We start from the raw sequence: 13004 nt of genomic DNA, 5'->3' as shown, positions 1-13004 counted from the left end.
AATCTAACAGTCCTGTCAATCTGTGTTTGCCAGTTATCGGTTGTTGGTAATGCTTAAAAGCAGAAATCTGCTTGTGTAATGCTTGGGAGCAGCTGGGTGGGAGTGTTTTTACAAAAGCCACCAGAGTGTTTTCACAAAACAAAGGCTATATCGGTTTTGGTTTAACTTGGGAGCACTTTAGGAGAAGTTATTTTTGATTCCCGTCAGCTTTTGTGCCGCAGAGTGGAACCCCGACCTGATTTCGCTCCATCTTTTATGCAAGCCTTGTTTCCCTCTCCAGCTGCCACTAATGCTCTGCAGCGATGAGCGAAAGGTTAATGTGCTGCAAAAGTAACTGTGATAATCCTGGGCTGTAATTTACCCTATTTACTGTATCAATACGAATTAATACTCAGATGAGTTAAACAGAACAGGAAATGACTGGATGAGCAGCATATATTTCTCTCTGTGTGTGTCTCTCATCTCTCCTTCCCTCCCATCAACAGACTCTCGTTTAATTAGGTACCACAGCAGCTGTAGGAGGTGCTTCCCTTTTGCCATTTTGTGCAAACCTTGATTTTTTATTATTTTTTAAAAAAGCTTTAGAGAGCAGTGATTCAGGAGGTAAAAACAGCAGGACTTTGGGTGTTATTTATAAACTCTGTGCCGGAAACTATTTCAAGGTCTGCAGCAGGGTAACTCAAGCACCATTTACTTTACCCAGTAGTTTCAAGCGCAGAGGTTCAGTGACAGAGCTAATGGCACTGTTGCCCCACTGGAACTGCATTAACTTCTTGATCATTTTGGCTCAAATTGACAAAAAACAACAACCCAAAATGAAACAAAAATTCTAAGTGTTGTCTGCCACCAAAGGCACCAATTGGCTCACTTAATCCTGCGGAATGGTGCTAGCTTTAGATGTTGCGGTATCTGAAGCGAAAAATTGAAATGACACACACATTCCACACACATTTGCCCTTAAAAAATAATAATTGGTGGTGAGCCATAACTCTTCCAATAAATAAATAAATAAATAAATAAATAAATAAATAAGCCACTTTTCCAGGTCTCTGTCCAACTAAGGGATATTCTAAGGAGATCTGCCAAAATTAAGTCCATTAGGTGGTTTCAATTGATACCTACTCCGAGTAGACCCATTGAAATTAATGGCTCTAAGTTAGGATATGGCTACACTCTTGTTTTCTGAGCACCAACTGCATTTCTAGTGCTGAGTTTTTACTCCCTGTTCATGTGATGTTATCCAAAAAGCATATGTATCCTGTACTTTGTTATGAAATACTACTACAGTCAAACCTCAGTTGTCAAACATAATCCATTCTGGAAGACCGTTCGACTTCCGAAATGTTCAACAACTGAAAACTGAAAGCAGAAGCCTCAATACAATAGGGAAACTCAAAACGGAAGCCGCATAGCACGTTCGGCTTCCAAAAATCGTTCAAAAACCAGAGCAGTTACTTCCGGGTTTTTGGCTTTTGGGAGCCGAAACATTCCAAAACGGAGGTGTTGGGGAACTGAGGTTTGACTGTATTTGATGCCTTGTTTCTCCAACCAGCTTCACATCTGTGGGAGTCCTTAAACCATTCCTAATTCATCTCTAGCCAAGGTGTGAACACCTTCACACAGAGTAAAGGCATCCCAGCCAGGGGAAGTTGGGCAGCTGCTGACAAGACTGGGCTATGATTTCCTTGCTATCTTGTGGCCCCAACTCCTTGGAACCTCTTATTGCAAAGAGTTAAAAGGAATTTGAGAGAGGGAGGCAGATAGAGGGACAGGTGGAGGTGGGGTTCACAAAATGATCCATTGGTCCAATTATTCTTGGCCTTTCTCTAATTAGTATGGTAGTTTAGCTAGATGTGCTCGAAGATAAATGCCAAGCACTTTATAGCTCTCTGCCCTGCTGGAATGCTATTGATGGAGATGGAGTATAAGGAGTTCAGAGTAAGCCAAGTAGGGAATACTCTGTTCAACCTGTGGGTCTCATGAAGCAATGACTTTTTTTGAATACAGGCAAGTTACTACTGCATTAGCGGTGCAAGAGAAATTCAACTGAGTGTGTGTTTAATCTGTCAAATTCACCTTATCCTAAACAATATGAGAACATTATTTGGTTGGAGAACTGCCTCACAAAATTCTGATAGGTAAAGGTACCCGTGCCCGTACGGGCCAGTCTAGGGTTGTGCGCTCATCTCACTTAAGAGGCCGGGAGCCAGCGCTGTCCGGAGACACTTCCGGGTCACGTGGCCAGCGTGACAAGCTGCATCTGGCGAGCCAGCGCAGCACACGGAACGCTGTTTACCTTCCTGCTAGTAAGCGGTCCCTATTTATCTACTTGCACCCGGGGGTGCTTTCGAACTGCTAGGTTGGCAGGTGCTGGGAGTGAACGACGGGAGCGATCGGCAAGTCTTAGGCGCTGAGGTTTTACCCACAGCGCCACCCGCGTCCCTAAAATTCTGATAAGTGAAAATAAAAACAGATCCTTGACATGCCATAGAAGCATGAAACTGGAGAATTGCAGAGTTGGAAGGGACCCTGAGGATCATCTAGTCCAACTCCTTGTAATGCAGGAATATGCAGTTGTCCCATACAGGGATCGAACCTGCAACCTTGGCATTATCAGCACAACACACTAACCAACACAGCTATCCTAGAAGGATATGAATATGCACTTCCCTGGAGATCCAGAGTGCACTTGTTTGTTATACTTAAAACTTGCTCTTCATTGCAGAAGCCTTTTGCTTCATTGAGATGATGAAGCTTTGATTTATTAATGGATGCTCTGTATCTCTCCTCTCTAGGGTGTGTGTGTGTGTGTGTGTGTGTGTGTGTGTGTGTGTGTGTGTCATTCCATGCCTAGCCTACTAATCCTGTGCTTGTAGTGCTGCCTTAAAATGTAAGTACAAAACAATGATGAGAAAGGGCAAGCCAGTTCTTTTGCACTTTAAAAAGGGCTCCTAATTATATCCTTTAGAGTACAGTTGTCAATGACTGTTCCCTTTAAAGTGGAGGGGGTGTATTGTATACCTTGCTTTGTAACTAAAAAAAGAAAGAGCACTCTCCTCCAACTTCACAAACCTAGTGGGCACCCTCTGGCCTCTGCCATCAATGGTGGGAGCAAGGGCCTCTGGAAAGCTGTTCCCTTGCCTATGACAATGAATACCAGGGCAGCCTATCGCCATCCACTGGCTAGGTTAAGAGCAGCAACGCCAATGTTTGCTTTCCTCTACCCTCCCCAATCATTTTTCCTTTTGCATTGTGTCTATTCCATTTTGAGCCTGGGGGCAGGGACTGTCTTCTCTTTTCAATATCTGTAAAGCACTTATAATGTAATCTCCAACATGGGAATGGGTGGGCTGCAAGGGCACAGATCCACTCAGTCCCTTCACCACCAGTTCGATGGGCAGGAGGTTTGGCAGTGCTAGGAACACAGCAAGGTGATGGTGAGTGGGTGAAGCCCTCATTTCCTCTACTGCCAGTCTTCTTGGTTTCTGTGCCGGCTGCACAGGAGGGAGTTCCAGCTCCTGTTCTGTCCAGTTTCAGAATGCAGTGGGCTGCTAGAGAAGGAATAGGGGATTCTGCATTTATAACAATAATGTCTCTACTGGAAGCCTGCTTGATTTCTGCACTGGAAAGAAAAGAGGAGTCTTCCCCCTCCTTCCCATGCAGCAGAAACCCAAGCGCTCCATCCCTTCCACCAGAAGCCTGCTTCTGTACTAGGCAGGAAGCAGTCGAAGCACTACACTCCCATCAGCACTAGTGGCTGCCCCCATCAGCAACACCCAGTGCTAGCTGAGGCTGGTGGGAGCTGTACTCCAAAGCAATTCTTTTGAAGGCTATACAGTGGTACCTCGGGTCAAGAACTTAATTCATTCTGGAGGTCCTTTCTTAACCTGAAATTGTTCTTAACCTGAGGTACCACTTTAGCTAATGGGGCCTCCCGCTGCCACCGCACGATTTCTGTTCTCATCCTGAAGCAAAGTTCTTAACCCGAGGTACTATTTCTGGGTTAGTGGAGTCTGTAACCTGAAGCGTCTGTAACCCGAGGTACCACTGTACTAGGTACTGGACATAAGAGCCTGCTATATCAGGCCAATGCCCCCTCTATCCCCCTGTGGCTTCCAGCAACGGCTCTTCAGAAACATTGCTTTCTCCGACCATGGGGGCAGGGGGACCATTAACAGACTTATCTTCCAGGATTTTGTCCCATCTTCTTTTCAAGCCATCCAAGTTGGTGTCCATCCTTGCTTCCTGCGGGAGTGAGTTCCATAGTTAAAAGTCTTGTGCGAAGAACTGCTTACTTTTATCCCACCTGAATCTTCCAGCATGAGCTTCCTGGAGAGCTTCTGTCAGTCAGTATAGTAGACTTTCCTGAGCCAGAGGGACCAGGAGTCTGAGAGCGCTTCCAGTCTGTTACCGTTATTGTCGGGTATGCAAGCACAACCTGGCATAATGATTTTTTACAATTAGACTTCATTTGGAGTTCTTGCATAACAAGCCCTGCTTCCTCAAAATCCCAGACTTTCTGCAATAAGCAAGGCAATGGAAAAACACAGTAGAAAGTGTGGAATAACACTTGCCTTGATGCACATAATCTAGCTTCTCCAAAGCAAATCAGGAAAGATGCTTGTTAAATAGCCAACGTAGTCTGATCCATAGCTGTCAACCTTCCCTTTTTTTTTTTTTCTTTTTTTTTTTGGCGGGAAATTCCCTTATTCCAGCGCCGTTTCTCACTGCTTCCCGCTGCTATCCCAGATTGTTAGATATCCCGTAGACTGTCCCCAGGACAGGTGAGGCTGCTGACCCCTTATTTTCAAGGCTGCTGACCCCTTATTTTCAAGGCTGCTGATCCCTTATTTTCAAATCTGAAAGTTGATAGCTATGGTCTGATCTTCCTGCAAACAAATCAGGACAAATGCTCAATAAACAGGTTGTTTGGAAGTGCCCTGCCTTAGTATAAGGCAGTTTCCTGTATTTTGATGTTCCTATGTTTCTCCAGTGCCTAGTGCTATAAATGCTTAATAAACAATACATATTATTGTTATAAAGTATGAAGCTTGACCCTGTTTCATTCCCATGTTTGCACTTGAAGATGACTCTGACTGCTTTCCATCTGTTTGAAACTCATCTTCTGATTAAAGAGGCACTTTAAAGAGAGTCTCTTATAATTCCCTCCCTGGCATTTCCTCTTCCTTTGAAGCTGATAAATGTCTAATTTCCCAGTCTTGCAGATGCGCTTAAGCTATGGAACCTTTAAGCTCCCATAAGGCTGTGGGGAGCTTATGCAACCTTTGGTCCTGACCACAATGTCATCCGCGAGACATGCCAAGTATTTCTTGGGTAGAAGCAAATTACGAACTGTTCTGTTTACTTATAGTAAGGGATGAATGCGTTCCCCTGCCTCTTTTGGGTTCCATGAATTGAAACGTTTTTTCCCCATTGATGGAAGTATTTTGTCCAGCAATTATTGTATTGTATTGTATTTTGTCCAGCAATTATTGTATTGATGGGGAAGCCACAACATCCCCATCACAAGAATGTATGTCGGTATATGAGCCATATACTCAATTTTTGTCATAATTGTGAGAAAGACACGGAGAGTAATTTACACTATGAAAACCGCATCCTTGGAAATGATTTCAATTACTCCAGTGGGACAGTTGTGAGTCGCCAGCTCTTGCATCAGGATAGACTGTGTATTTGTTGCCCAAATACACAGCTGAAGCACTTTGAACCCAATCCATCACAGAACAGAGTGCTTCCATGCATGGAGGAAAGATCTGGTGGCAGCCCCTTGTACCTCATGGGATATGGCTCTGGAAGATGCCCTGTCCAAGTGGGGAGAGCAACTTTGGGGGGAGTGTAGCTGCCACATGGAGGAAGAGTTTAAAATCTTCTGTACCCAAGCAGAAGACCACCCACAGTGTTTTGCAACCCACGTCTTAATTTTTTCAGGGTATACTTTAAATCTATTAACCTATACAGCACATAAACTTTTAATGGAGTGATCCATTACAAGAAAAAAAAAGTTGAGCACATTCTTTGAATTAATTAATGTTTAAATGTTATTTTATACAAAAACATAATTATTCTTAGAAGGAGAACACCTGGCCAGCAGTTTGTTTGTGTAATTAAGCTGTGCCGTGGGTTTTCATAAAAGATGGGCTTTAAAAAGATTTTCTGCAACTGCTTGACTGAACATGTATGTGTGGAATAGCACTTTAAGCAAAGATTTCAGGAGAACTTGTACGATGGATTTGAAGCTTTATTTTGGAAGGAAACCCATGTAATCACCAGCAGCGATCAGAAAACTCTGTAGCTGGTTCCAGTGCTGATACCCGGGGCCTATGCTGCTCAACAGAGTCCAATTAAGCGCATGGATTGTATGTTGCCAACATGTGGGAGAAAATCTCCCTGCACAGATGCAAACAGGAGATGCAAGTTCATTAATCACAAATGTACTGGGCAACAAAATATGGCTGCATCCCATAATCATTGGGCTCCTCTTCCCTTCCGTGTGAAATCAATTGAAATAGTCAGTTTAGTTCATTGGATTTACGAATGGCTCCCCACAACAGAATGCCCCAAAGCAATTTGTAAGAATAAAATACAGTGATACAGTAGATCTGTATACACTAGGGGCTGCCCCCCTCCATGCCTGCACTGCTTGCCACCCCTATCCACTCCTTTGTCAACCACCCTTTCCCCACTGCTCCCCCTCCTCACCCTACAGCTGTTCCCCGATTGCCTGCCATTTGTCACGCTGCAGCTGGGGTGGCCGCTGCACTACAAAGCATGATTACAGCCTTACAGTTTTATGTATATAGGAAGATAGACACCATGGAAAACAAAATAAGAGTCAAAACATCCAATTATCGGTGCTGCCCAGAGGCCTAGGAAAACAAAACAAAACAAAATTGCCTGGCATTGGAACAAGAAAAAGCTGGTGCCAAGTGGGCCTTCTTGGGGCCTCCATAGGCAAGGAACGACAACAGAATTCTCTCAGTATCATTCATTCATTCTCATCCTCAGACTGTTGAAATCCTGGAGTAATTGACTGTTGAAATCCTGATCAAATTTGCAGATGACACCAAACTGGGAGGGGTGGCTAACACCCCAGAGGACAGGATCACACTTCAAAACGACCTTGACAGATTAGAGAACTGGGCCAAAACAAACAAGATGAATTTTAATAGGGAGAAATGTAAAGTATTGCACTTGGGCAAAAAAAATGAGAGGCACAAATACAAGATGGGTGACACCTGGCTTGAGAGCAGTACATGTGAAAAGGATCTAGGAGTCTTGGTTGACCACAAACTTGACATGAGCCAACAGTGTGACGCGGCAGCTAAAAAAGCCAATGCAATTCTGGGCTGCATCAATAGGAGTATTGCATCTAGATCAAGGGAAGTAATAGTGCCACTGTATTCTGCTCTGGTCAGACCTCACCTGGAGTACTGTGTCCAGTTCTGGGCACCACAGTTCAAGAAGGACACTGACAAACTGGAACGTGTCCAGAGGAGGGCAACCAAAATGGTCAAAGGCCTGGAAACGATGCCTTATGAAGAACGGCTAAGGGAGCTGGGCATGTTTAGCCTGGAGAAGAGGAGGTTAAGGGGTGATATGATAGCCATGTTCAAATATATAAAAGGATGTCACATAGAGGAGGGAGAAAGGTTGTTTTCTGCTGCTCCAGAGAAGCGGACACGGAGCAATGGTTCCAAACTACAAGAAAAAAGATTCCACCTAAACATTAGGAAGAACTTCCTGACAGTAAGAGCTGTTCGACAGTGGAATTTGCTGCCAAGGAGTGTGGTGGAGTCTCCTTCTTTGGAGGTCTTTAAGCAGAGGCTTGACAACCATATGTCAGGAGTGCTCTGATGGTGTTTCCTGCTTGGCAGGGGGTTGGACTCGATGGCCCTTGTGGTCTCTTCCAACTCTATGATTCTATGATTCTATGAATGAAAAATGATGAATGGATGGAGAATATAATACTGGGGAATTTTAAGCTTTCAGGCAGGGGTGGTTAACCTTTTCACAGCCCAATGGCAACAATGGTGGCCACCCTTATCAAGACCGCATGCCAGTAGTGGATGTGGTCAGCTATGCACATGCATACTTCCCTCATGCAGACCACGTGCCTGTACTTGGTTTCATTGTACTCACCACATGTACAATGCAAAAATGCACACATACAGCACATACACAGCATGCAGGCGCATGCTATCTCTCTCATGCAAATGCACGCACAATGCATTCACAAGCATGTGCAAGGGCAGCAAGTAAAACAATTTAAAATAGGAGGTTGGCATTGGAGAACAAATTGCCCCTCCTACATTGGTCCCCTGTACCATACTCCACATTCTTCAGGAGGGTCCCCAAGACTCTAGACAGGCTTTTCAGGGGCCACAGGTGGCTACAGGGGGGAATTAAGAAAATTTCCTTAATTTGTCTTAGTATCCGAGCCATTATTTCGAATATGTGCATATGAAACAAAAGCAGAACCAGCCCGCCTTCTTTGCCGAAGAACCATCTCACTGATCAGAACGTAAGTAAACATTGTGTTAGAGGCAGAATGTAAAGTGTCAAGCTTTTACTGATTTTGTGAGAAAGGCAATAAAAAGGACAGAAATTCAGTGGGGGGTTTTGCAATCTAATGTTTGTTGTATAACGTTTCATTTGTGCTACAAATAACTGAAAACAGAAGCCTTCATTTTTGCTGTCTCGTTTACTCCTACAAGTTTGAGAAAACTATGGGAAGTGTATTTAATAGGGAAGTCATGAAAACCCAGACACTTTGGCTTAAAAGTTGTTTCATGCACCATACATTGTGTGTTAGTAGCTCACCTGGATTCAGTCAAAGCCAAGGTACAAGAAAATGTCAAAATGATAAAATTCTCATAATAATAAAGTGACTTTTTTCCTCTTCACAGCTGCCAGCTTGCGTGATGATCTCACTAGGTACTTTTGGTTTCATCATTCCCAAGGGGACACAATGACAGTTCAGGATCCTATCCAGATGAATCTCTGTGCTGCTCTTTGGACTGTGGTGTCCTATGTAATTGCTGACATGGATGAGAAGATACCAAAGTAATTAAAAAGAAGGAGGAGGGGAAAAATTGATCTTTTCCAGAGCAGACAAGGAATGCATGTGGCCTATTGCTGTGATGAAATCCTGTTTTTCCTTTAAAAGCTTGTGTCAAAGATGTTCTTTTAATTATGCAGCCCTGCTTCGATTTCCTGATGATTGTTTCCTGCTACGTATATTAAATTCTGTGATTTTTCTAGAGCTGCTCTGCTGTGCCACTCACAGCAGCTTTCGGTAAAACAGGAGAACCCGTTACCTCCTGAGTACTTTAAATAAATGTGTTACATACAATTCCGACACACTTTCTGCTTAATATGCACTTTGGGGGGACTGAGAGAGAAGGAAGAAAAATAAAGATGTTCAAAGAATCTTGAGGAGTTCTCAGACTTGGATCTAGTTATCCAGGGGAGAGGGGAAGGGGCCAGAGGCTAAAGTGGGTGGAGCAATGGATTCAAATATACTATAGGCTAATTCCTACATGCACACCTCTCTGCTCTCCATTCAGGCCAGCAAGAGGCACGTTCAGAGTTCAAGGCCACATTGCAGCTAGGCAAGAATACTTGGGGTGTGAAGCAGGAATTCTCCTGGGGAGAAATCCTAGGGCCAGAGACAGAGAGAGAGGGGGCTGGGGGCCACATTTGGTGGTAAATACTTTGATTCAGGACTTCACACTTTGAAGATATCCCCTTGAGGCATTCTAAATGGAGATGAACATCCGAGCTCTACACACCCCTTGCTATTCTTATTGTCCTTTGTGAGTTGGTGGGCAGCCGTCCGAAGTAGAGAGCCTTCTGTACTCATGGAGGTTCCTTGCAGATTTGAGGATTCAGAGTGGAACGCTGATGGGGTGGAACTAGTGCATTTGTCCCCAGTAGCAGTGGGCATGGCGGGGCAGCAGTACTCACCTGACCTCCTGACACCAGAGTCACGGTTACATAAAGGGAAGAAGAAAAGGAGAGGTGGAGCAGTCAGTGCAGCGTGAGCCTGCGTCATTGCATTGCTCAGATCTCCCCACCACCTCTCCTCTCTCCTTCCTGTAAGTAGCAGCAGCTAAGCTCTCCAGAGGATCTAGTGGTGTAGCGTGGGTTGCCAGTGCCCAGGGCCACACAGAGGGGGTGGGAGGGAAATGGGTGGAGTACGCATGTTCATTCAACTGCCTGACAGCATCCACATCACCCAGGAGATCACAGCCACAGAGATAAGAAAAGAAGAGTCATTCTGTTCTCTGAAGAGGTCACTTCTTGGTTCACATGGAGAAGCTGTTTTCAAAAGAGTCCAGCGATGAAAGCACACACCTATATTGAAGCAGTACTGGGTGTCGACAATTTGCACCCCTAACCAATTTTGCACCCGGCGCAACTGTCCCACACATACACTTTCCGAAACTGTTTGTCCCACACATTTGCTCACTTCACTCACATTGAGTGTTTAACGAGGGCTTAAGCATCAGAGCAAAACCTGACCCACCCACCTGTCAGCCAGTCAACAAAAGGCCAATTATTTTCCTGAAGCAACTTCAGCTTATTGAAACAGGCGCAGCTAAGTCCTGCGCATTCCCACTTGAAGTAAATCTGCAGTGTTCCAAGATGAGGGAACAGGTGAGGCGGGGAGGGAGCATGCTGGTAACTAAAAGTGGTAATTGGCTTCCCTCAGGAGCAGGTGACAATAGCAAACCCCTAAGAGAAGGAGAAGCACTCGGGTCATGCTGGAGAGAAAAGCACTCTGCCCAGTCCATTATCAACCACTCACCCCTGCAACACAAATGACTGGAAAATACAGTAGGAAGAATGCATTAAGGTTTCAAGTTTAACTGCTAAGCAGGTTTGGGATTTGCAGCATCGAATGCCAGCCTGGCACACAGTTAGACCATCATCTCAGCTCAACTGTTAGCCTTGTTTTATGCTAACCAAACCATGGTTTCCTGAAGAATTTGCTAATGTACCCCTTGCTACTATATTGGTGGCCTTGGGTCTTGCTTATGCAGGCTTTGGATATAGCATGCTAGCTACCCTAAATGAACTGAGTTTCCTATGGCAGAGAGAGAACACTAGAAAATGGTGGGATCTGTTTAACAGCCCATTTACAAATGCACAGAACAGACAAGCACAGAGCCAGTCAATTACAGTTCTCTGCACTGACTATAGCCATTTCCTCTAAAGGGTCTTGGAACTGTTTCCAGTTCTAGGGTTGAGAGGGCCCTTAGCTGATAGGGGTGAGAGGCAGTGGCGCGACAACAGAAGCCCAAACAATGCCTGGTAATTGGATCTAGCCTTCATTAAGCTCCCCACAATGCTCCTGGGCATTATGGGAAATTTAAATAGCAGATAAGCCTAGTTGCTCATGGGCACTTGGAACATCAGGTTGGAATCTTTTGGAAGGGAGAACCAAAGCAGGTGTCAACAGTGGCCCCTGCTAACATGTTGAGGGCCCTGGCCACTCCCCAGGAATACCAGCTGTTGGGCCAGCCTCACTTGGAAAACAGAGAGTATAGACTCAGAGAAAACTGGCTTCAGAGCCACACTGACAGGGAAGGAAGGATGATATTCATTTTAGCCAACTGGAACAACCAACTGCCCATGGTGCACCATCAATGGCAAGGCTATAACTAAAGCCTAAAGGGAGTTTCAGTATGCACAACTAAAAGGCATGTTTCACAACAGTATACACCTGATCAGGTCATATAACAAAAGTGATCTTCTACATCAGTTTCTTGCCTGCATATTAAACTATGCCGAAGGAGAAATGGGTCAAATCAGCTTAACTTGCACACGTGCAACCAATTACACTTGTCTAAGGCACCATACTGGATTGTGGTCTGTGACTACCTTTAGTTCAAAGGCTCTTTACTTACTGTATTCTCTCTCTCCTTCTCCCCATAAAAGAATATCATTCTGTATTAGAGCTATCTGAATTTGAAACCATTTGAACACTGGCCATTTTGCATAATGATAAAATTGCATAATGGCAGGATGAGCTGTGGCCTAGGGCTGAGGGTTGAAAGAGTGAATCACATGCATCAATGGGACAGGCACTTACACAGCAGAAATCCCGGGCCATGTATTTATTTATGCTTCATTCATAAAGATCTGAACCGCTTCCATTTACTGCCAGTGAATATCAAAGTGGATCTCAACATCTATATTCGCCTCATGAAATATACATCCCCTTCAACAGTACCCAAATGACTAATTTTCTACTCTTTATTGATTAGCATAATAAAAATCTCATGACAACACAAGATAGAAATGTTACCATTAATCGCTGGTTGAAGTGAGCTGAGTTTCCCGCATAGAAATTAACGAAGCGCACGTCTCAATTCTCTCCGTTGTATTGGAGGCATTCAAGACATTTCTTGAATCAGAAAGTGTTCCTGATGTGTTTGCAATCATTCTTTTCTAGAAGAATGAAATGAATTCCATTAAGATTGGTCGGGGACTGCTGCTGGCGAGTAGGGGGCAGCCCTTGTGTTGAACACAAATTGAACCCAGCCAGTGTCTCACTCCCAGGTTATTAAATATACATCAACCCGGTGGAAATATTTTCCCCTATCATTAAGAACAGGAAAAAGTGCTTAAAGCAGGAGTGTTGTTAAGAGGGAGCCCAGGGGAGCTGAGTCTGAGTCTTCGTGATGGGCACTCAATCTCCAGTCACTTCTTCCACTTTTAAAAAACTTAAGCAGGTACAGTGTATATATTGTTTTTTCACTTTGTTTACAAAGTTACAAAGGCTGGCTGAGCACACCAGAAAGTGCTGGTGGGCAAATTAAAACATCAGATGGTTGGGGGTCTGACTGCACTGTGCTTTGGAGTTTCACCTCACCTAGCAAGTGGGGTCTTAACGGTGCCTAGCCCCCCTGTAAGACAAGTAATGGGGTCGTTTGATTCAGTTCACACTGGAAGGCAAACTTACTGAATTCCCACTT

At 44.4% G+C, this 13004-nt stretch overlaps 1 protein-coding gene across 3 annotated transcripts in view; it reads left to right on the top strand.

The window, feature by feature from the left end:
- Positions 1-9379, top strand: part of CPQ (carboxypeptidase Q) — a 197679-nt gene extending 188300 nt beyond the window's left edge. For all 3 annotated transcript variants that reach the window (XM_081874470.1, XM_081874471.1, XM_081874472.1), the window contains exon 8: positions 8928-9379. In XM_081874470.1, the coding sequence (XP_081730596.1) occupies positions 8928-9088 (161 nt within the window). In that variant the 3' untranslated portion in view covers positions 9089-9379. The remainder of the gene's footprint in view (positions 1-8927) is intronic.
- The last annotated feature ends 3625 nt before the right edge of the window (positions 9380-13004 follow it).

Source organism: Podarcis erhardii, assembly GCF_964252035.2.
Source record: "Podarcis erhardii genome assembly, chromosome: 8".
In the NCBI taxonomy this organism is placed as follows: domain Eukaryota; kingdom Metazoa; phylum Chordata; class Lepidosauria; order Squamata; family Lacertidae; genus Podarcis; species Podarcis erhardii.
Note: the sequence above shows the minus strand (reverse complement) of the source record. Positions and strands in the feature narration are given on the sequence as shown.